At 42.1% G+C, this 24337-nt stretch overlaps 3 protein-coding genes across 3 annotated transcripts in view; 1 reads left to right on the plus strand and 2 right to left on the minus strand.

The window, feature by feature from the left end:
- Positions 1-1306, minus strand: part of LOC121544913 (CRACD-like protein) — a 44844-nt gene extending 43538 nt beyond the window's left edge. Inside the window, exon 1 of the mRNA XM_045208384.1 lies at positions 1162-1306. The gene's annotated coding sequence lies outside the window, so the exon portion shown is untranslated. The remainder of the gene's footprint in view (positions 1-1161) is intronic.
- A 565-nt stretch (positions 1307-1871) lies between these two features.
- LOC121546989 (lysozyme g) lies at positions 1872-3295 on the minus strand. The gene is made up of 5 exons (XM_041858106.1): positions 3187-3295; positions 2940-3062; positions 2602-2798; positions 2257-2395; positions 1872-2137 (listed from the first exon to the last, which is right to left on the minus strand). The coding sequence occupies exons 1-5, from the start codon at positions 3188-3190 to the stop codon at positions 2004-2006; spliced, it is 597 nt and encodes a 198-aa protein (XP_041714040.1). The 5' UTR covers positions 3191-3295; the 3' UTR covers positions 1872-2003.
- A 9112-nt stretch (positions 3296-12407) lies between these two features.
- Positions 12408-20728, plus strand: LOC121545498 (iduronate 2-sulfatase). Its single transcript, XM_045206603.1, is given in 6 exon segments — positions 12408-12571; positions 12574-12611; positions 12749-12920; positions 13191-13279; positions 15231-15431; positions 19476-20728. Coding segments are annotated over 6 exon segments (1308 nt in total). The 5' UTR covers positions 12408-12465; the 3' UTR covers positions 20178-20728.
- Positions 20729-24337: the final 3609 nt, after the last annotated feature.

Below are 24337 nucleotides of genomic sequence, written 5' to 3' on the forward strand. Positions count from 1 at the left end.
GACCACTATACTGACCCCTGTTCAACTTTGTGACATTATGCTCAGATATAATGCTATGCATCATTGTAAAAAAAAAACACTCACGGTCAAGAACAATCCAGATTAAACTTGTTGCATTCAATTTGTACAATAAACTGCTACAATAATCCAGATGGCACAGGGAGACTATACTTGAGCACGTTTATCCTTTGATGTCACTATATAATTCCATCATTATAAAGAGATATACAATGGGATATTTCTTCAAGATTTGCCGATATTCGTAATAATAACAAAACTGGACTGGACACACCATGCATCATCAGATGGCCACGGGAGACTTTCTAAAAGCCCTATGATGGAATTTCAATGTATTTGCCATAAATGTGCCACCCAGTTCTGCTGACATAAGTACAGTAATTAGGTATTATATATGTATAGATATTTCCTTTATAATGGAAAATTCTAGGTTGGAGCTCCTGCATTTGCATGCCTGGAACATCTGCAGACAGATTTGACAATATTCTTTGTTTTTATTCCACACAGTGGCTCAAGTCAACACCTTTCTGCCCTGCACCAAACCAGGGACATAAAGTATATTGATTTATGTGCATCAAATAAGGAATTATGTAGTTATTGATGGACATATCATACCAGATAGCTGCTGGGAATATGCAACTGAGGTGGACAAAATATTGACTATCTAGTATCTTAACCATAGCCTATTGAAACCGTGTAAAAACAACAATCACCATTATCCTTCTGTGTTGTCAAAGAGGAGCAGACAATTATAGCCTACAGGCCATTGAAAATCGGACTAAATTTTTAAGAAAGCAATAGCTAATTGTCTTTAAAAAGTAAATATAAGTCAAATATATTTGTAACCAAAATCAACTCAAGAGGATGACGAGTCACATTATGCTAAAGATAACACATCAGATTATGTGGGAGTTACTTCAAGTGAGAGGTATAATTCAACAACATCGCATCCGTAATAAAGAAGAGCGCAGTTTATGGTAACAATCTTCCAAGAAAGGTTGGACCCCACCACCAACTGAATTCAACAGTTTTTTTTTTGCGAATCCTACAAGCAAAATAGAAAAAGCAACTGGTGCGAACCATATTCAATCTTATCAAACAATATGTCTCTGTAAGTTCGTCATGAAAGAAAATGTTACTTACAAACTGAGTTAGGCGCTATATTTTAAAGTATGCAGTCATCCATCAAAAAAGTCAAAAAGACGTCGGTGATTTGTGATGATTAGATCTGGCCCATTGAGGTCTCGTGTCTTTCTTCAACTAGCCAGCAGAAGCACTAGAGTACCGCGCATGCTTTCTCTTCGAGGAAGTAACTTAATTGTGTGCAGGAGTTGACTCACTGAGACTTTGCTCTCAAAGGTCTATAGATAAAGATCAACTTTAAAACCAAGCTAACATTGATGGTGTATTTTTAACAACTCCATTTAGGTCTGCTTTATATGCTCAGTGTATGGTGTAGGAGAATTTGATCATGCTGAAAAATGAACCACCTGATTGGAAACAATATTGCTGTTAGTCCTTGACCAAAACCCCTAAAATAATGAAACTATATTTTAGGACTATTGTAGTCGGCTCAAATATTATACACCATTTGTAATCTCTGTAACAACAGGTATCTTTCAAAATGATTTTATGGTCAAATACCCTCATTTTATGTCCATAGAAAAAGTCAAATAGTTTTTGGGGAAATCTGAGAATTGAGGGGTAAATCTGTGGGCAGCTATGCTCTCTAGTGGTAGCTTTTTTGTATGCATTAGAGGATGTTTGCTTAAAATAGGAAACGTCTATGAATTATAAAAGTTGACCAGTGACCACACAATGACATTTCCAGTTGATGTATTCAGAAAATAGAATGTATTTCACAGCTTTGATTTATTCAGAGAAGTAATTTTACTGCTTTGATTTATTCAGAAAATAGAAGACATGTACTGAATATTTTCACCATAGGTAGAATCAAAGACTGGTGTATATAATGAAGAGACTCTTCAATAACCCTGGCTTTTGAACCATTGAGATCTGGCAACAACATCATTGGAATAGTCACCCCCAGTGGTGCCCACGTCCATTCGCTCATAGGTGCGGACATTTTTGTCCCCAGCATTGTAGGCTGAAATTCCCCCTGAAAAGATATACAATAGGTTTTTGCCATGGTATCCATGCATTTGCATACACAACAAACATGTAACTCCTCACTTCTATCAAACTACAGAGCAAAAAGGTGGGTGAGCAATATGGTACCTTTAAGCTGGTGCTCCTTGGGCCACGCAGGGAATTTAGCCTGGATCCTTTGGATAAACTCAATTAGAATCTCAGTGCCTTGACTGATATGCTCCTCACTGTCCCATGCCCCCACTATCTTGTGGTAGCGCTTGTCAACCTATGAAAATAAAATATTTAGAAATAAATCACGGCACTTTTATTGCATTACAAAAATATCCTATAGTACAATCTAAAAGAGGAAGAGAAAGATGCTATCAAACTTCTCAGATTTCAAGAGAAATCCCCTTGGTAAGTTCTGCTTCCTCATTCTCACACACAATCAACGACACATGTACACAAATGTTGTGCCAACTGCCAACCAACCTGCATGAGCCCAAAGCCGTTCCCATGATCTCCCCAGCCATGGTCAAGCACTGCCCCCGCCCGGGACTCTCTGGAGATGATGCCAGCAATGATAGCTGGGTCCAGGCCATGCTTCTGCCCCACCCTGGTGATGAGCTCCTTGTACTGCTTCATCCTCACCAGGTCATGCTCAGCCAGTTTATGAGAGGCATCCACCCCTTTAGAGAATTAGGATTGATAGTAAAATAAATATAAAATATTAACTTTGTATGTAATTTGTTTCCTATAAAATTATATAGATTCGATGGATGGACTATTATTGATTATTGGAAGGTTCTGAATTCCAGTCACTCACATACCTTGGACAGTTAGCTTGTCTTGTCTAGCGGTTATCTCTGAAGCCCCACTGGTGTCAACCTTTGTAATGTCTCCAAAACGAGAGGCTAAAGTCAAGAAAGTAATGAATCCACCAATTCCAACTCCTATCCAAATTAGAGAAATACAGATACAATAGGTTGTTTTAGCTGGTGCCCTTTTTAAAATAGTTTATGTTAAATAAATATAGTTATATGATTACAAATGATCATACAGTTGAACAGAGCTCACCCATGTTGCTGTCTTTCTCTTGGTGATTTCCTGTAAATGAAAGTTCCTCAGATTGATCTATTGCACGTGACAGTTGTGGTTGAGCCTGCCAAGCAGCTCCCCCGGGACTGCGGAGCAGAGTGCAAAATAAATATCAGCCTATGGAGAGAAGAACGAGATTTAACTTCTCAACTTTCCTTTACAGTGGCAATTGTGATGAATCAACGCGATACGATCCAATGAAACATACCGAAACAAAACGAACTATGCAAGAGATGTTGTTGTAGGCAGAACGCATCGGAGTAGGATTCTATTGTGCATGACTCAGCCTGTACTCTACACAGACCGGTGCAGCATAACCAGTTAGAGCTGCAGTAGGCCTATATGCAAATAGACAATTTCCTATTATGGATCTGTCTCATTTACTTTGAACTGGACAGTGTTTACAGCTGTGGTCATGAGTAGATGTGCTTGTTTTGAAATCAAAGCAAGAGCTCCATGTAGCCATGTGTGGACATTTTGTTCAAATCCTTTGCTAGTTAGTGAGTTATTAGCCCAGTTATAGATAATTTGTAGTCAGCAATAGGGGAGTGATTGCTTCCTACAAGAGCACAAAATGTGTACATTTCTAGACATCTTTGAAAAGCAAGTCAGATAAAGAGCTTTTTTTGTGTCTTAAAGGGGCACTGTTGTATTTTGACACAGGCCTGAATAAGCTAAGTAGCCAATAGGCAGAGGGTAGCATTTTTTTCAGATTCTCAAATAATGGTATGGGAATAATAATGCATTTTATTTTGTAAAGTGGTTTCTTGCATCAAACAACACAATAACCATTCAGTCACCTCCTTATCTGAAGGACAAGTGGATAAACAGGTTAATGTCAAGGCCTGCATATTTTTTTCAAAAGTCTCATGGAATGTAAGCCTACATTGAACACCACACATTGGCTGCTGCTGTAGTCCGAGCTTTGACTGGACCACTCAAGGACATTCAGAGACTTGTCCTGAAGCCACTCCTGCATTGTCTTGGCTGTGTGCTTAGGGTCGTGGTCCTGTTGGAAGGTGAACCTTCGTCCCAGTCTGAGTTCCTGAGCACTCTGGAGCAGGTTTTCATTAAGGATCAATCTGTACTTTGCTCAGTTCATCTTTCCCTCGATCCACCACCATGCTTCACCGTAGGGATGGTATTGGCCAGGTGATGAGCGGTGCCTGGTTTCCTCCAGACGTAACGCTTGGCGTTCAGGCCAAAGAGTTCAATCTTGGTTTCATCAGACCAGGGAATCTTGTTTCTCATGGTCTGACAGTCCTTTAGGTGCCTTTTGGCAAACTCCAAGCGGGCTGTCATGTGTCTTTTACTGAGTAGTGGCTTCCGTCTGGCCACTCTACCATAAAGGCCTGATTGGTGGAGTGCTGCAGAGATGGTTGTCCTTCTGGAAGTTTCTCCCATCTCCACAGAGGAACTCTGGAGTTCTGTCAGTGACCATCGGGTTCTTGGTCACCTCCCTGACCAAGGCCCTTCTCCCCCGATTGCTCAGTTTGTCCTGGCGGCCAGCTCTAGGAAGAGTTTGGTGGTTCCAAACTTCTTCCATTTAAGAATGATGGAGGCCACTGTGTTCTTGGGGACCAATGCTGCAGAAATGTTTTGGTACCCTTCCTTAGATTTGTGCCTCGACACAATCCTGTCTCGGAGCTCTACGGAATATTCCTTTGATCTCATGGCTTGGTTTTTGCTCTGACATGCACTGTCAACTATGGGACCTTATATTGACAGGTGTGTACCTTTCCAAATCATGTCCAATCAATTGAATTTACCACAGGTGGACTCCAATCAAGTTGTAGAAACATCTCAAGGATGATCAATGGAAACAGGATGCACCTGAGCTCAATTTCGAGTCTCATAGCAAAGGGTCTGAATACTTATGTAAATAATTAATAATTTCTGCTTTTAATTTGTAATACATTTGCAAACATTTCTAAAAACCTGCTTCCACTTTGTCATTATGGGGTATTGTGTGTAGATTGCTGAGGATGTTTGTTTATTTAATCAATTTTAGAATAAGGGTGTAACGTAACAAAATGTGGAAAAAGTCAAGGGGTCTGAATACTTTCCGAAGGCACTGTACAGGTATGAGCTCCCTATGAATAATGTAAATGATCAATAAGACATCAAAGGTGAAAATATTCTGAACATGGGAGTCTGGTACATCACAATCTTGTCATGTAATCAGACATTCATTTATGTTATTTGTAAATAATAATTTTGTGCATATTGAAAATGAAAGAAAGATGATAAACAGCAACATACACAAAGGAAGGCGGGGAGTCTGTATTTCAGAGCGTGACGTAGCCTTTCAAACGACCAATGGAAACAAAGTGTGTGGGGGGGGGGGGGGGACTTAACCTGACTAACAGGTTGTTACAATTTCAACATAATCATCAGAACTGTGTATACGTTGAAATTGCGTTAAATTCCAAGTGGAAATGAAACTAATATTTTTCATCCTATATTCAGTACTAAGTATAGTGGATTTAACAAGTGACAATCAATAAGGGATCATAGCTTTCACCTGGATTCACCTGGTCAGTCTATGTCATGGAAAGAGCAGGTGTTCCTAATGTTTTGTACCCTACTTTAGCAATGTCATCGTATTTCCATGTCACTCTAAGTTAGTGTAATTTAGACGAAACAGTCACATAAGCCTCCGAGGTGCAACCCAAGTCTAGGGCCCAAATATATATTGGATGCAGCTATGGTGGTATTAGCTAACTTATGTCGATCTACAACAGTGTACTAACTAGCAGCAACAAACTCAAACCAACCCAGGGCCATGGCAAAACATGTCACAGTTGGTTGAATAGTGTAACGGCGTCACCGGCCTGAATCTAATCAAATTTGGAGCCAGTCAGTCTGCAAAGCATAGAATTACCTTCCAAAATGAGAGTACGTTATTTCTCGAGCTACACTACATAACCAAAAGTTACACTACATAACCAAAAACCTGCTCATTCCAAAATCAGGGGCATTCATATGGAGCTGTCATGCTGAAACAGGAAAGGGCCTTCCACAAACTGTTGCCACAAAGTTGGAAGCACAGAATGGTCTAGAATGTCATTGTGTGCTGTAGCGTTAAGATTTCCCTTTACTGGAACTAAGGGGCCTAACCCGAACCATGAAAAACAGCCCCAGACCATTATTCCTCCTCCACCAAACTTTACAGTTGGCACTATGCATTCGGGCAGGTAGCGTTCTCCTGGCATCCGCCAAACCCAGATTTGTCCGTTTCCACTGCTCCAGAGTCCAATGGCGGCGAGCTTTACACCGCTCCCTTGTTGCTCCCAGACTTTTCCAATTCACAATAACAGCACTTACAGTTGACCAGGGAAGCTCTAACAGGGCAGAAAATTGACTAACTGACTTGTTGGAAAGCTGGCATCCTATAACGGTGCCACGTTGAAAGTCACTGAGCTCTTCAGGAAGGCCATTCTACTGCCAATGTTTGTCTATGGAGATTGCATGGCTGTTTGCTCGATTTTATACACCTGTCAGCAACGGGTGTGGCTGAAATAGCCAAATTCACTAATTTGAAGGGGTGTCCAAATACTTTTGTTTTATAAACAGTACCTTCGGAAAGTATTCTGACCCCTTGACTTTTTCCACATTTTGTTACGTTACAGACTTATTCTAAAATTGATTAAATAAATACAAATCCTCAGCAACTCAACTCGCCGTGTTTGGTGAAGGAGGAATGCTGCCTATGACCCCAAGAACACCATCCCCACCGTCAAACATGGAGGTGGAAACATTATGCTTTGGGGGTGTTTTTCTGCTAAGGAGACAGGACAACTTCACCGCATCAAAGGGACGATGGATGGGGCCATGTACCATCAAATCTTGTGTGAGAACCTCCTTCCCTCAGCCAGGGCATTGAAAATGGGTCGTGGATGGGTATTCCAGCATGACAATGACCCAAAACACACGGCCAAGGCAACAAAGGAGTGGCTCAAGAAGAAGCACATTAACGTCCTGGAGTGGCCTAGCCAGTGGAGGAAGCTGAAGGTTCGAGTTGCCAAACGTCAGCCTCGAAACCTTAATGACTTGGAGAAGATCTGCAATGAGGAGTGGGACAAAATCCCTCCTGAGACTAAAGGAGTGATATTAGTTTTTTTGTGTTTTTACAGTGTTCTTCCTGTACACCAAGTCAGAACCATAGAATAAATGAAGGGGGCATATAAGCAGACAATGAAAGCTCTTACAATATTCAATGATTACATTTCTCTAAAGGTTATAGGTTATAGGCTACATGTGCACCACCAAGTCAGAACAGTAGGTGAAATTAAGTGGGGAAAATAGACCAAATTACTAGGGTGAGGCACATGGGCTACTAACAGCTTACTACACAACATACACTTAGTATTACTTTCTTAGCTACAGTATACATATCTCCCTGACATATTACATAATTTATGCAGCAGCATACAATACATTTTTGGACTCACCTTGTTGTGCTGTGCTCACTTGAACAGGCAAATATCGTCATCAAACTTTGTCATCAAAGTCTGGCATTCTCTGGATTTATGGTGCTTTCAAGGCAACTGGGAACTCGGAAAAAAACAAGGTTGAATCATGATGACGTCAATGATCTTCAGTTTGTAGCTCTAGAAAGAGGCCCGATTTCCCGACTTACAATTCCGAGTTGGATGACCGTTCAAAGCATAGTTTTTTCTAGTTTTTTCCCGAGTTCACAGTTGGGTGTACTCACTGAAGTCAGATTTCCCAGTTCCGAATTAACAGTTGTGCTGCAGAAATCATGCTGGATTGACAGCATGGCCAATGTTGAAGGTTTATAATTTTAAGCTTGGAAAAGAGACCCTTAAACCCAGACTTGGGACCACACAGCCACTCCACTGAATAGCAGGCTAGTGATTGCTTTGCAAAGCTTGCAGTTAGCCACTGATTCCTTCCAAACCGCTCATTGTTGAATTTGCGATTTCCAACTTGTTGTGTAATGTTTATAATAATAATAATAATATGCCATTTAGCAGACGCTTTTATCCAAAGCGACTTACAGTCATGCGTGCATACATTTTTTTGTGTATATGTGGTCCCGGGGTTCGAACCCACTACCTTGGCGTTACAAGCACCGTGCTCTACCAGCTGAGCTACAGAGGACCACATAGAGTTACATGTGGTCCTCTGTAGCTTTATGTCCAATGGCCGATGAGCATTGATAGATTTTATCTATAATTTCTCTTAATTATTTATCTTCACATGACAAGGATTAAAAAGGATTTGCCAGTAGATTGTCGACTTGATTCCTGATGATGACTGCTAGCTAAGATTTTGAAAGGATGATGTTGACATGATCAGTCCAATCAAAGCTACTGTAGATATAATGTGATTTGACGTCATTTTATCTGTGGCCATTGACCTTGAGCCTTCTTGGATGGGCACTTCCAATGTAACTCTATGGCAGCACCCAAGGGGCTTGAATTTTCGAGGTCTACCCTTAGATTTGGCGGTGTAGCGTCCCAATGAGTGACAGAACACTGAGCCAATCACGGCGCAACTAGAGAACATTACCAACCCCTACGCGCCATATTTTCCACTGGCTGCCCCACCACCACCACAGAAAGCACTGAGCTAGGCTCAAACACCTGCATTTTGGAGCTGCCTTTCTCAAGAAAGCAAAAAATAGACCATGTTAGTATGCAGCTTTATTAACTCAATTACTTATTTTTATTTTTGACATTGTTTGCAAACAGATATGTGACACATATTAATGCCAAAATAACATGCCCTGAAAGACGGGTTGCCACTGGTGCTAGTACAGAGGGATAGGCCAACAAATGATATGTGCGTCAGTAAGGTTGGCTCTTAGCGTTCATAGCAATGGTTATCAATTGTACTGCAAAAATGGAATGTAAATCACAGAAAATAGATGTTGTGGTGCCAGCTGCAGAGAAGTACTTGGGTGTATGAGATTTAACTTCAGAAGAGTTACAGGGTGTGTTGAGTGGTAGTGTCCCATCCTACCAGGCCTCTGCCTGGTGTAGGATCAGATAGGGTCAAAGTAGTGAAGGTTTAGTTGGCAGGGTCATTTCTTTTTCCCCTTTTCCCCTTTCCCCTTTTTGTTTCAGCATAATGGATTTACACTCCAGTCCAGTTGGTGGCGGTAATGCACCTTTTTGGTTTTCAACTGCCATTTAAAAATCACAGAAAAAAATGTTTTTCAAGCAGACACGCTGCTATGTTTTGACAGAGAAACACCTTGAATACTTTGCGTCCTGAGTTTGTGTGTAATTTTCTCCTATCAAGTTGGTGCAAGAAGTAAGTAACTAACTTTTCACAAGCTTTCCTAACCCAACATCAACAACAATACATGTTTTGAAATACTTATTATTGCCTAATTCCTGCTCAGTAACACACTGTTGCAATTTAGCTATGTTGCTCAATGTCTGATGTGTGTTCAAGCTGCTTGCTACGTTTCTTCTTCGTCTTTGATGAGGTTTAACGGCGGTTAGCATCCAATATGTTGCATTACCGCACCCAACTGAACTATAGTATAAATCCATTACACTTGGGAAAAATGGGGAAACGGGAAAAATAAAATAATATTTTTAATTACCCTACCACCTAAACCTACACTCATTATTCCACTACTTTAACCCTATCTGATCCTACCCCAGGCCAACGACCTGAGAGGATGGGACATTACCACTCAACACACCCTGTAACTCTTCTGAAGTCAAATCTTGTACCCCAAAGTACTTCTTTGCAGCTGCCACCAATGTTCTGTGACTTATGTTCCATCTCTGCGTTACAGTTGATAACCATTGCTATGAATACTAAGAAGCCAACCTTACTGAAACATATCACTCATTGGCCTATCCCTCTGTTCTGGCACAGATCTACTATTCACAGGGATCCTCTCAGAATCCCTCACCCTTGATCCACCCTCCTCTACTTTCTTCACTGCCTCAGCATACAACATGTTCTGCACTACTCTGACCCTGTCCACCTCAACCTGCCTTTTTTCGCACCGGACACCTCCGATCCCCAGCAACATGGGCACCCCTACAGTTGACACACACATATTTTTCCACTGGAACTACACATTCCTCTGTCCCATGTGCTCCTGCACTCTTCCACATCTTGGATTCTTCCTCATATTCACTGCTGCAACATGCCCATAAACGTGACACCTATAATACAGCAGTGTATTCGGCACAAATAGACCCATCTGTCTATCTCCTCCTTTGAATTCCATGCTGTCACAGTCACTAGCCCATTCAAGCTTAACATCCTTGTCATTTATCGCCGTCCAGGTTCCCTTGGAGAGTTAATCAATGAGCTTGACGCCTTGATAAGTTCCTTTCCTGAGGATGGCTCACCCCTCACAGTTCGGGGTGACTTTAACCTCCCTACGTCTGCCTTTGACTCATTTCTCTCTGCCTCTTTTGACCTCACCCTCTCACCGTCCCCCCCTACTCACAAGGCAGGCAATACGCTTGACCTCATCTTTACTAGATGCTGTTCATCTATTAATCTCACTGCAACTCCACTCCAAGTCTCCGACCACTACTTTGTATCCTTTTCTCTCTCGCTCTCCTCCAACACTACTCACTCTGCCCCTACTCAGATGGTAATGTGCCGTCGCAACCTTCGCTCTCTCTCTCCCGCTACTCTCTCCTCTTCCATCCTATCATCTCTTCCCTCTGCTAAATCCTTCTCCCTCCGATCTCCTGATTATACCTCGTCAACCCTCCTCTCCTCCCTTTCTGCATCTTTTGACTCTCTATGTCCCCTATCCTCCCGTCCGGCTCGGTCCTCCCCTCCTGCTCCGTGGCTTGACAACTCATTGCGAGCTCACAGAAGAGGGCTCCGGACAGCCGAGCGGAAATGGAGGAAAACTAGACTCCCTGCGGACCTGTCATCTTTTCACTCCCTCCTCTCTACATTCTCTTCCTCTGTTTCCGCTGCTAAAGCCACTTTCTACCACTCTAAATTTCAAGCCTCTGCCTCTAACCCTAGGAAGCTCTTTGCCACCTTCTCCTACCTGCTGAATCCTCCTCCTCCTCCCCCTCCCTCCTCCCTCTCTGTGGATGACTTCGTCAACCATTTTGAAAAGAAGGTTGACGACATCCGATCCTCATTTATTAAGTAAAATGACACCGCTGGTCCTGCTCACACTGCCCTACCCTACGCTTTGACTTCTTTCTCCCCTCTCTCTCCAGATGAAAACTTGCGACTTGTGACGGCCGGCCGCCCAACATCCTGCCCGCTTGAACCTATACCCTCCTCTCTTCTCCAGACCATTTCCAGAGACCTTCTCCCTTACCTCACCTCGCTCATCAACTCATCCTTGACCGCTGGCCATGTCCCTTCCGTCATCAAGAGAGCGAGAGTTGCACCCCTCCTCAAAAAACCTACACTCGATCCCTCCAATGTCAACAACTACAGACCAGTATCCCTTCTTTCTTGACACCAATCTTCCTCGACATACCCTCTCCCTTGTTATTACTAGCTTCAACAGATACAAACCCATCCCCTCAGTCTTTTCAACCTCCTCTCTCTTTCCCTCCAATCCTCCTCCCTTAACCAATTACCCGACTCCTGAAAATATTCAACTTCTCCAAGTCAAAATCTATTTTTAGCCTCCTCTAGGGACATGCTAAGCCCTGTACTCCCTCCACTTCCGCTTGCTACATTTGTGTACGCTTGCTACATTTGTAGCTGATAAAGGTGGGGCAACATTGTACCACTAATTTGTTTTCCTTTAGACAGGCAAAATGTAAATTTTTTGGAGGTAGATCAGCTTTAATATTGCATATAGATTGTAACTTCCATCAATGTAATTGTCTGCATCACTTCCAATCCCCCATATGTTTTTTTTCTCTCGAAAAAAAATAAATAAATATATATATATATATACATACATACATATATACATACATACATACATACATACATACATATATATATATATACACATATCCTTTAAAAAAATATATTTCCCTTTATTACTTTCCAACCCCACCACCCCTTCCCTAATTGGAGTAAACTAGTGTACAACAATGCTTAGGCCTCTACTTCCAGCTTATAAATACTATTTTATGGACACAGTCAATTTTACAATAATTCTATTTAGTTTGATTTTACACCTGAACTTCCTCTACCCTCAACCTCTCCGATCATTTTCATGATGTCCATCCGGTTTGCATCTGTATGCCATATCTTTCTAACTGTGCTCTTTCACAAAAGCTCTCAACCTATAACCTATATACTTATTATGGACACAGTATGCTTTACATTAGGCAAAATGTTATTTCCATCATGGCTGATGATTCGAGACCAACATTAGGATACTACGGAGATCCTGTTGTGAAGTCACCAAACATTGATCAACTTTCTCTAAAAGCAATGTCTTTCTCAACGCATATGCCCAGGTAGGCCTACAGCAGATAAGTCATTTAATTCTGTAGCCCAAGCCAACTTAAATTGGCAATCCATTGTAATTGTATGATTTAATCTCCTATTTTTCTTCTTCACCTTTATATTTATCTTTCTGTCATTCAATTTGTAGCAAGCAGTGTGTGCACCAAGTCGGACCTCCTTACTAACAAGTCGTAGACTTGACACAACCAAGTTATATGACTTTAACTCCTACTGGAGGGCAGGTAACTACACAACTCTCCCCCAGTACTTCAAGTCAAAGGGCTACACCACTATGTCAGTTGGGAAGGTCTTTCATCCAGGTAAAATATCCTAGCCATTTGTCTCGACCAACTTAATGTTTTTAGTGGTTGGTGAATTTATTGCATCAGTCCACATTGAAACATTTGTAACAATTCTCTGGTTTTCTCCGCTTTGTTTAATATCCACTGTGTTCAATGTTTTAAAATATCTCCCTGCTTATTTTGTGCAGTATATCATGTGAGAGCTTCCAAATTGCCAGAGGCTGTTTCCTTTGTGTTGTTAATACTTGCCTCCTGCTAATATCACTGTTTTATGTGCTTATGTTGAAGGCATAGCCTCCAATCACTCAGATGATTACCCGTACAGCTGGTCTGTACCGCCTTATCATCCTCCATCTTTCAAATATGGAAATAGGAAGGTCAGTGGTTGCCTTGACTGCTGCCATGTCTCCCTAGTCTACAGATGCTCTGGTCATGTATAACTTCAATGAATGTTTGTATATTTAATGGGTTCTGTTTAGTATAGTGAATGGATTCCATTCAGCATACAAACATTCATTTAAAGCTGGAATCCTTAATTGTGAAACTGCCAAGTCCGTTTGCGATATTACTACAACAACAAAGAAGTTATTGCAAACAGTAGTTCATTGTGTAGTATACTCCTCTAAGAAAACCAAGGTTTCCGTTAGCCGGTAATAGCCAGGTTTTGGACAATATATTTTTTGCTTGTTGAAAAGCTGATAAATAAAATTGCTGGCAGCCAATTGTCTACCGGGAGAGAAAAAAGCCAATTGCGAAATAATGCTTTTTAGCCTATTAATTGATGGAAATACCAGTGGATGTAAATACATTTGACTGGTCATGCTTATCGGTCTATAGGTTAATTTGCATAATTTAGTGGAATTAAATTGGCGCATGTGTACAGCATATTCGTTATGTCTCTTATTTATCACGAGTACAGCATACAGATACAGAGCCTTTGAGCGGAATATCTGTCAGACAGAGCGAGAGCTGCTGCTACAGCATCTCAAACAGCAAATGCATATGCAACAGAAGGCAGGCTTCATCAGCGCACCAGCTTTTGAGGCAGTATGCATTTTGAAAACATATACTTAATTGTTTGAAACCTGAACATTTTACTACATATTATGAGGCATGTCTTACCTTGCTTCAAAGAAGCCTAGCCAAAATCTGACCATATCCGTGGAGGCAATTATATTATATCAACTTTCTTTCATTGTCCAGTAGCCAAAGGCACAATCCTAGTCATATTAGCAACCCATGCTACATCTTGCATATTAGATCTCCCCTCTTTCTAAATGTCTAACAGATATTTTCATCTCTGTCACATGAAACCTCTGTCATATGCGGTGTGGTTTTGACAACTGTCTTTTCCCCGCTAATTGCATTATGGTACGAACATTCACGTGAAGCCTACTGCCTTGTGCGCGTTGCTGCACTTATAATGTGAATAAATAATCGTTTATCAACATTTTGAGCAGAATTTTCTGATCTGTTGCATCAGACTCTTTGCTTTTTCAAGTTTTTTTTTGTATATGAAGCCTAGGCCTACTGGTTGTATGAATTTGGGATCTATCGTCCTACAGCTGTACCAGAGTCTGTTTGGAATAGGCTATTTCTTTCTCAACAATCACACCAATAGAATAGGTAAACTTTTCTACTATGGGGGATAGTAGATTGACATAGGCTAGTGATTTTGCTGTTCGTTATTCTTCTTGTTGGCTGAGGAAAAGTAAATGTGGACAGTTATTCTAACACCTTCAAAGTGCACGTCAGAATTTGGTAAGAAGGGCCGCACATCATTGCATCCTCCACTTGCATGTTCTGTTAATATGAATTACCTTCATCTAAATGTGATTTCTGTCATTCTGAGCACAATGGGTGGATGCCCTAATCAGGTTACTCATCCAATGCTTATGAGTCCGGTACATTTCTGAAATGTCTGCTAAATAAAAAATTCTGCTGGTCAAATATCCAGCGCCACATTTTCCCTAGTGGACACCGTAAAACAGCGAAGCACCGTTTTTTCCCTCTGATGTCATTGCACAGGGATAGAACAGCAGAGTAAGTACCGCAATAATTGTGTACCACATTGTGGGAGGCTTGTTACCTCTGCTTCTTCAACAAAACAAAAACAACATTGGTAGGGCGGACAGTGGCGCTGTTTCCCCCTACTGCGGATTCCATTTTTAAGATATAATGGCTAAAGATGCTTCTGCCTGTTGTCTGATTTGAGCCATATCTCTGTGTATTGCTCAAACTGCTTATCGTAAGATGTTTTTCTGCATTTTCACAAATTCAAAAACGTAAAATGTTGTTTAGCAAAATAAAATGTGTTGGTTTGTTTAGGTTTGCAAGGGAATTGATGGCCAACTGCATGTCAACCTGCTGTGCTCGATGAATGTGTCAGAAACCCCTCTGGAGACACTACCAGACATGGAGAGCACAGAGGAGGCCGTCAGACTGCTCAAGTCCACAAGGGATTTTGACTAGCACTTCTTTCTGGCTGTTGGATTCCACAAACCTCACATTCCCTTCAGAATCCCACAGGTACCGCACCTGAAGCTGCCCTTCTTATTTTCAGACACTGAGGGGTTTAACTGTGCAATCAGAAGACATAGATGAGCAAGTATGATTCACTCAATATAATTTATGATTCACTCAATAGAAAGTAGATCAGGCTCTCCAACCCTGTTCCCTTTACTCAGAGGGTTCTAAATTACATGGAACCCAAAAGAGTTCTACCTGGAACCGAAAAGGGTTATCCTGTGGGGACAGCCAAAGAACCCTTTTGGAACCATTTTTTGTAAGAGTAGTTCCATGATTGTAGGGGCAAATCTATATTTTTTATATGTGGCTCTAGACGCTTGAAGCACAAAGAAATCTACAAATAATCTGTTATGATTGGCTACATACATACCATTTAATATTTGGGATAGTGATTCAGCATCAGAAGTTATGTCATGACACTCTCTCATTATAAAAAATATATTGTTTATTATAAATTATAAATGACGTTTCGGTCAGAGACCTTCATCAGACAATGTTTGTGACTCAGCTCCAGATTCGACAGCACTATTATGTCTCTGTGAAGTACCTGGACTCCCAAGTGGGCAGGTTGTTAAATACTCTGGATGATCTGGGCCTGGCTGAAGACACTGTTGTGGTCTTTACTTCAGACCATGGTAAGACAACTCTACCCTTGGTCCTGTTTAAATATATTACGTACAAATTTGTAGATCTGTTGCATACATCTAACTGGTGTAGGCCTGGATGATATACCGTATTGTAAGGTATACCGGTATGGATCCACATAGGGGTAGGGATTTGAACTATGTTGTCTATAACTGTATTTTGATACAGTGCTAAATAAATGTCATTGACTGTCAGTTTTGTCCTAGTTTGGTTGAGAATTATAAAACAATCAGAATAGAGAAAGACCATTAAACCTCTTAGAATTCATTTGTTGCCTTCCTAGGGTCATTACTCATAAAAAATGTAGTACTTTTATTATTCGGAAACATAAAATACCATAAAAAATTTGAACAATATTGTGTTCTGATAGTTTGACCATATCGCCCAGTCTAAACTGGGCTGTGTTCAGTATGAAAAAATGGTGTGCAGCATTCAATTGAATGGAAACGATGCTGTTCTGCATGACAAGTTGAAAAACAGGGAGGGTTTGGGTTGTGGGTTGGTATGACGATTCAAAATACACCGCTGCCCTTTAAATACGTCATTCATTGCTCCAAGCCACACCCCACCACACCCACCAAACGGAGCAAACATACCTCAAAGTTTGTTCAAGAACGTGGGGAAACATGTCGTTCAGTACAAACCGTCACGCAATGTACCAAACGTTTAATTGAACTGAACGAACCCCTAGTGTCTGTAATGGTCTGTCAATGGCTTTGACTTTTCAACAGGCAAATTACTTGAGGTACTCTTTAGCCACTAGATGGGGGTGTGACAACATAAACATTCTGCCTTAACCTTCCTGAGTTGACAAAGACTTACTTCACCAGCCTCATGCTTGGATCTATTCATATCAAATATCAGTCCCTCCAGGATTCTGCGATCACATTTTTTTGGGTGCAAAATCAACAATTCCCTCCATATTATGCGAGGGCTTGCAAATTTGAACAATCACCGCACTATTTCTACATAAAACAAAGTGAAATCATCGCATAAAACTGACCCATCACTGCGGTAAAAAAAAGAGGGTTTGTATTTTCAACCAATCACCACACATTTACCACATAATATGGTTCAATCAAGCCACACGTCAACACATTTTTTCCCTCGTCAGCGCATTTCCACGACAAATTGGACAAAATCATTGCATATTACCGTGCAAAATGTCAGAATTTTGGCCTGCAAATGTCACATAAAATCCCTGCGAAATCCTGGAGGGACTGATATGTTGACTTGACTACGAATTGTCTGTTGATTTACAGGAGCATTGTATGTAAAATGAGTGATAGTTACAAATTTTTTATTCTATACCTGTATGTTGCATACCATGGCCAATATTAAATGTTATATTGTCTGATTGTTTAAATACATTGGCGTTTTTGTAAAATATTATTAATGTCTCTTACAGGATGGTCACTTGGGGAGCATGGGGAATGGGCCAAATACAGCAACTTTGAAGTGGCCACTCGCGTTCCCCTAATGTTCTATGTACCAGCTGTGAATGCAGTCTGTCCGTGGCCAGGGGATAAGGTCTTCCCCTACATAGATGTGTTTGGTCCAGCACAGCATCACTTTACACAGGGTTTTCACTCATATACAGTTGAAGTCGGAAGTTTCAATACACCTTAGCCAAATACATTTAAACTCAGTTTTTCACAATTCCTGACATTTAATCCTAGTAAAATGTCCCTGTTTTAGGTCAGTTAGGATCACCACTTTATTTTAAGAATGTGAAATGTCAGAATAATAGTAGAGAGAATGATTTATTTCAGCTTTTATTTCTTTCATCACATTCCCAGTGGTTCAGAAGTTTACATACACTCAATTAGTGTTTGGTAGCATTGCCTTTAAATTGTTTAACTTGGGTCAAACGGTTCGGGTAGCCTTCCACATGCTTCCCACAATAAGTTGGGTGAATTTTGGCCCATTCCTCCTGACAGAGCTGGTTTAACTGAGTCAGGTTTGTAGGCCTCCTTGCTCGCACATGCTTTTTCAGTTCTGCCCACACATTTTCTATAGGATTGAGGTCAGGGCTTTGTGATGGCCACTCCAATACCTTGACTTTGTTGTCCTTAAGCCATTTTGCCACAACTTTGGAAGTATGCTTGGGGTCATTGTCCATTTGGAAGACCCATTTGCGACCAAGCTTTAACTTCCTGACTGATGTCTTGAGATGTTGCTTCAATATATCCACATAATTTTCCTTCATCATGATGCCATCTATTTTGTGAAGTGCACCAGTCCCTCCTGAAGCAAAGCACCCCCACAGCATGATGCTGCCACCCCCGTGTTTCACGGTTGGGATGGTGTTCTTCGGCTTGCAAGCGACCCCCTTTTTCCTCCAAACATAACGATGGTCATTATGGCCAAACAGTTCTATATTTGTTTCATCAGACCAGAGGACATTTCTCCAAAAAGTACGATCTTTGTCCCCATGTGCAGTTGCAAACCGTAGTCTGGCTTTTTTATGGCGGTTTTGGAGCAGTGGCTTCTTCCTTGCTGAGCGGCCTTTCAGGTTATGACGATATAGGACTCGTTTTACTGTGGATATAGATACTTTTGTACCTGTTTCCTCCAGCATCTTCACAAGGTCCTTTGCTGTTGTTCTGGGATTGATTTGCACTTTTCGCACCGAAGTACGTTCATCTCTAGGAGACAGAACGTGTCTCCTTCCTGAGCGGTATGACGGCTGTGTGGTCCCATGGTGTTTATACTTGTGTACTATTGTTTGTACAGATGAACGTGGTACCTTCAGGCATTTGGAAATTTCTCCCAAGGATGAACCAGACTTGTGGAGGTCTACAATTTTTTTTCTGAGGTCTTGGCTGATTTATTTAGATTTTCCCATGATGTCAAGCAAAGAGGCACTGAGTTTGAAGGTACGCCTTGAAATACATCCACAGGTACACCTCCAATTGACTCAAATGATGTCAATTAGCCTATCAGAACCTTCTAAAGCCATGACATAATTTTCTGGAATTTTCCAAGCTGTTTAAAGGCACAGTCAACTTAGTGTATGTAAACTTCTGACCCACTGGAATTGTGGTACAGTGAATTATAAGTGAAATAATCTGTCTGTAAACAATTGTTGAAAAAATGACTTGTGTCATGCACAAAGCAGATGTCCTAACCGACTTGCCAAAACTATAGTTTGTTAACAAGAAATTTGTGGAGTGGTTGAAAAACGAATTTTAATCACTCCATCCTAAGTATATGTAAACTGTAGTTAGTAACTAGTTTTAATTCCTTGTGTGTACTTATCTTATACTTGTCTTTATTATATCATTATCACTGATCTGGCAAGGTGTGACAGATGAAAGCAGCATGGTGGAAACCTATCCAGTCTTTTTTCCCCCTATCTAACAGTGGTATCGTAAAGGAAAGAAAGCCATTGAGTAATTTGAGACACACTTTCGTATTCCTCTGGCTCCTTCCTGTCCCTGTGACAATCATTCTCCCACAGGACAGATTGGTGCAAGAGAAGTTTGTTCTCTACTATGTAACATTGTTATTCCCAGTGTAGTACATTATATGTTGATGGGTTGTGACTCTACCTTACTCTCCTCCACAGGAGGAACAGTGAGGAACGTGAATGAGCTGCTAGATGTCTTCCCCACAGTGTCCAACCTGGCTGGGCTGAAGCCCCCACACCCCTGTCTTGATGACTCCTTCGACGTGGAGCTCTGTACCGAGGGAGACAACCTGGCCTACACCTTCAAGCACCTAGATGACAGCATGGACTTGGAGTCCATCGCCTGCAGCCAGTACCCTCGGCCTGCAGACACCCCCCAGGAGAACTCTGACCTACACAACCTGAAGGACATTCGGGTGATGGGCTACTCTCTGACCTCCTGGGACTACCGCTTCACCCTGTGGGTGGGCTTCGACCCTGCTAGCTTCCAGACTGACCTGGTGGTCCACGCTGGGGAACTGTACCTCATGGAGAGAGACCCAGGCCAGGACCACAACCTGTACAACGGCTCTGAACACAGCCTTCGACTCCGCAAGCTGGGCCAGGGCTATCATCAGCTGCCCTGGGCCCAGACCCTCAAACAACACCTCTACCTCACTGCAGAGACTAAATCTAAAGGGATGGCATGATGATGCCTTGTTTGGATAATTAACTATTTAGAAGGGAATATCTGAATTGTTGCTATATTCATAAGGGACTCAACATTGTGTGTCCCATTATGTATCCCCTGTAGCTCAGTTGGTAGAGCATGGCGCTTGCAACGCCAGGGTTGTGGGTTTGTTTCCCACGGGGGGCCTGTATGTACTCTGGATAAGAGCGTCTGCTAAATGGCTAAAATGTAAATGTAAACATTTTCCTTCTAGGCAAGCGCCTGTAATTAAGATTTTGATTTTCCCACAGTTACTATAAAGGCACTTAATGTAGTTTGTAGTTAACCATTAGGATATTAGTTGCTGCTGTTATTGTTAAAACCTGTCGTATCTACAGTACGTAGGTTTTTAGGCACACGCATTGTCTTAGCGTTTCATCTTTCTGAATATGGGTGGTCAAATTCAGTGGCAAGAATTTGACTCCAGCTCTAAATAGAACCTAACTGAGCTCCATGGAAACCACTAAGGTGAAAAGGGATCTGTGGGAGTTATCAGTGTGCTAAGTTTGATCAAATCACAGATGAGACCAGTAAGGTTTGTTTTGCAAGCAGAAATATTTCTTACAGTACTGAAACAAAACCTAAGGTTATGTGACGAGGTGTGAATGAAGGAGTCAGGCGCAGGAGGTAAAATACCGAAGTCCAGAGTTTATTCCATTTACATAAATCAAACGTCCAAAGTGTCAAACGAAACTATTACAAGGGAAAACATCCACCTTGGCATAAACACAGTGAATAGTAGCTCAACCGAGCTACACGCTCTCACAACAAACAATCACTCACAAAGGCAAGGGGAACAGAGGGAACACTTATACACATACTAATTAGGGGAATGAGCACCAGGTGTGTGTGATTGACAAGACATGACAAGTGGAGTGATGAGAATGGGATCGGCAGTAGCTAGTACTCCGGTGACGACGAATGCTGAAGCCTGCCCGAACCAGGTTGGGGGGCAGCCTCGGTGGAAGTCGTGACAGGTTACTTGCGTAAACCCGGATCTCTGATAATATGAGTGAGATGTATCACAGTGAGATTCGCTAGGATCACCTATACTCTCGAAAGAACCTATCAAAAGCATCTGAGACCGACAGACAAGTAGAGTGGCGAAAAAGGTGAGCCCCTCATCTCCTTATAACGAGCCACTCTCCCGCCCTCTGGTTATTCTCAAGTATGCTTCTCTTCCTCGTGCTCTTCCTCACAGGGGAATACGGTGATACATCTCACTCATTATCAGAGAACCGGGGTTCCACAAGTAACCTTAAGTTGTCTTTCAAGTGCTCATTTCGCTGTAACACATGGGATATGGCCAACTCCCATATCGCAAAACATGGTCTCTGAAGCCAGGGTAGTCCCAACATCAGCAACCCTCAGAGGCTCCGAAACTGAGGGAGTACTCACCAAGAAGGTGCAGAAACAACCCGTCGGGAGAAACCTCATAACTAAGTGAGGGGAAGCCCAATTTGTGCCACACAAAATCTAAGTTCAGTGTGATATGTCCCAAAAACAGTGCCCAAGAGGTAAACTCCTCTGAAGGATGGGCCCTTTCAGACCCCTCCGAAGGCTGTCACCCTCGCAATTATAAATAAATGTAATAGTCCCCATGATCCGGCAGGATACCGTCGAAGATAGAAGGGTCCATTGGTTTCCCAATGAGTGAAGAGCATGATAACCTTGCCTGAGCTCTCATTCCATCCAAGTAGATGCACAACACGCATACTGGACAATGATAGGGACACCCTTCTGGGGAAGGCGACAGGCAACAAGCCATAGGCTCCAAGGTGTGACAAACAGAAAATCTCTTTAGGGACGCCAAGGGCATCTCCACGCTTCTCAGCGGCTAGTAACTGCTGTGAAAGCACAATACACACGTCCCAGGACGAGCTGAAGACTTAGAGTCTGGGCGTAAGCGACGTGCCCCCTTAGAAACGACAACAGTTTGGATAAACTGAATTCCAGTTGGGGCCCTCGCAGCCCAAGAAAGCGACCTTAACTATGATGAAACCTTTCCGTCCAAAAAAGTCCTGCATTTTTAGCAGCATAGGATGATGGAAAACCGAGTGTAGGAACGAACGCTCTGTTTAGTCATATCATTTTTCCAATAAAACGCATCAACTGTAAAACAGAGAGCATGCCTAAGGGGGCTGGCACTCTTTTCCAGAAGTCGCGGGCCTGCTATGCTCCGAGGGCTATAGCATCCGGGTGAGGGTATAGAATTGCTTTGTTTGCTAGGGTACAAATCCTGCATGATGATAGCAGCCTGGACTGGTCGTGAGCAGCGTGTAACTGCCAACCGGAATGTCTCTGGCCATCGAGGGGCTCGAAGATGAGGGGGAGGTCCAATTTCCTTGCTCCGTATTGACGGAGGAGGAAAAGCATATACGACCTCACCCTATTTCAAGGGTGTGTCAGCTCTCCCACCCCAAATGGCATGGTCACCGTTTTGAGGATGGGGTCTCCCAGGGCCCTCACAGGGTTGTAGCTTCTACCAGGCTGCAGCAAGTCAGGCCGGATAGATGTGGGAAGCGTGCTCTCTCGGTCCAGAGTCGCCGGTGGCATGATTTAAGACAGGGGTGTCAAACGTCCGGCCCGCGGGCCAGATCAGGACCGCAAATGGGTTTAATCCGGCCCGCGAGATGATTTTGTAAAGTATAAAAATGCGCTGCAATTTTTCAATAAAATAAGCTGCTGTTCCAATTGCGTCCACTGGATGGCGCAATAGCAATTGTGTTAAGCAAGCAAACTGTTTATACCGGGGCAGAGCAAGTAGGTCAAGTCTGTGTTTACTCACAGCCGAGACATCAGTGACGCTGCAGTGAAAGCTAGCTACCTCATTGCTAATGAAATCGCAGTGGCTTCAAAACCATTTAGTGAGGGTGAATTTGTAAAAACATGCATGATGAAGGCAGCGGAGATTGTGTGCCCTGAAAAGCGTCAGGCTTTTGTAAATATCAGCCTGACAAGAAACACAGTTGCAGACAGGATTTCCGATCTTTCAGTGGATTTGGACAGCCAGTTGAAGCAAAAAGTAAAGTCATTTATTGCGTTTTCGGTTGCAATTGATGAAAGCACGGATATTACAGATGTTGCACAACTGGCCATTTTCATCCGCGGAGTTGATGACACATTGACCGTCACCGAGGAGTTCGTGGAGTTGGTGCCGATGACAGATACAACGACAGCAGCTGATATTTTTACCGCACTCGTCGGCGCGCTGGACAGGGTCGGAGTGGACTGGTCCCGCGCTGTCAGCCTGGCTACAGATGGTGCGCCCTCAGGATGTGACGCCTGATATTGATGCGCTGGTGAAAGCTAAAAGATGCCAGGTATCAGGAGTCAAATAAACAATGCAACCCCACTTAAAGTGCTACATGAGACACCCTGATATAGTTCTGTGATCTGTGATATACTTCTGTGAATCACTGAGGCATTGTGTGTTTGTGTGTTCGTTGTCCTCAGAACTTTCAAATAACTTGAGGTGTTTTATGATTAATAGTGATGTTGTGCTTTTGGACACAGTGTCCTCAGGCTCCAGCTTTATGTTTATATGTTTTTATGTTGATGTACTATTGTTTTTAATTGTTTTTATTTTATTTGTATATTTAACCTATTCTTGACTCTGTGGTTCTTGCACTTGTTTGGGGAACAGGATTTCATTCTTTTTATCTACATTTCTGCCTGAGAAATGACCCCCTGATATAGTTCTGTGATCTGTGAAACAGTTCTGTTAATCACTGAGGCATTGTGTGTTTGTGTTCTTTTTCTTTAGAATTTTCAAATAAACTTGACGTGTTTTATGATTAATAGTGATGTTGTGCTTGTACTATTTTGGACACACTGTCCTCAGGCTCCAGCTTTATGTTGTATGTTGATCGTATTAAAACAAAGAAAACAATCTGAAGTTGTTGTTTTTAAGTTATATATGCCATGATTTTTCCGGTCCGGCCCACTTGGGAATAGATTTTCCTCCATGTGGCCCCTGAGCTAAAATGAGTTTGACACCCCTGATTTAAGATGTCAGGCAATGTAGCCGAAGGAAGAAGGAAATGACTGCAGTGCATTATTCCTAATACAGTATTCCTAATCCTGGGCAGTAGGATATGACTGGTATGTCTTGGCCCTGCTCCATTGAGGAGTTAGCGA

This window comes from Coregonus clupeaformis, chromosome 3 (genome assembly GCF_020615455.1).
Source record: "Coregonus clupeaformis isolate EN_2021a chromosome 3, ASM2061545v1, whole genome shotgun sequence".
Classification (NCBI taxonomy): Eukaryota; Metazoa; Chordata; class Actinopteri; order Salmoniformes; family Salmonidae; genus Coregonus; species Coregonus clupeaformis.

What these genes read in the sequence shown, in the direction of transcription:
- LOC121546989 (XM_041858106.1), bottom strand. An exon ending in ACGGCTTTGGGCTCATGCAG is followed by an intron (nt 2,396 to 2,601) that starts GTTGGTTGGCAG and finishes TTATTTTCATAG; the next exon opens with GTTGACAAGCGCTACCACAA. An exon ending in CAAGGAGCACCAGCTTAAAG is followed by an intron (nt 2,138 to 2,256) that starts GTACCATATTGC and finishes ATATCTTTTCAG; the next exon opens with GGGGAATTTCAGCCTACAAT.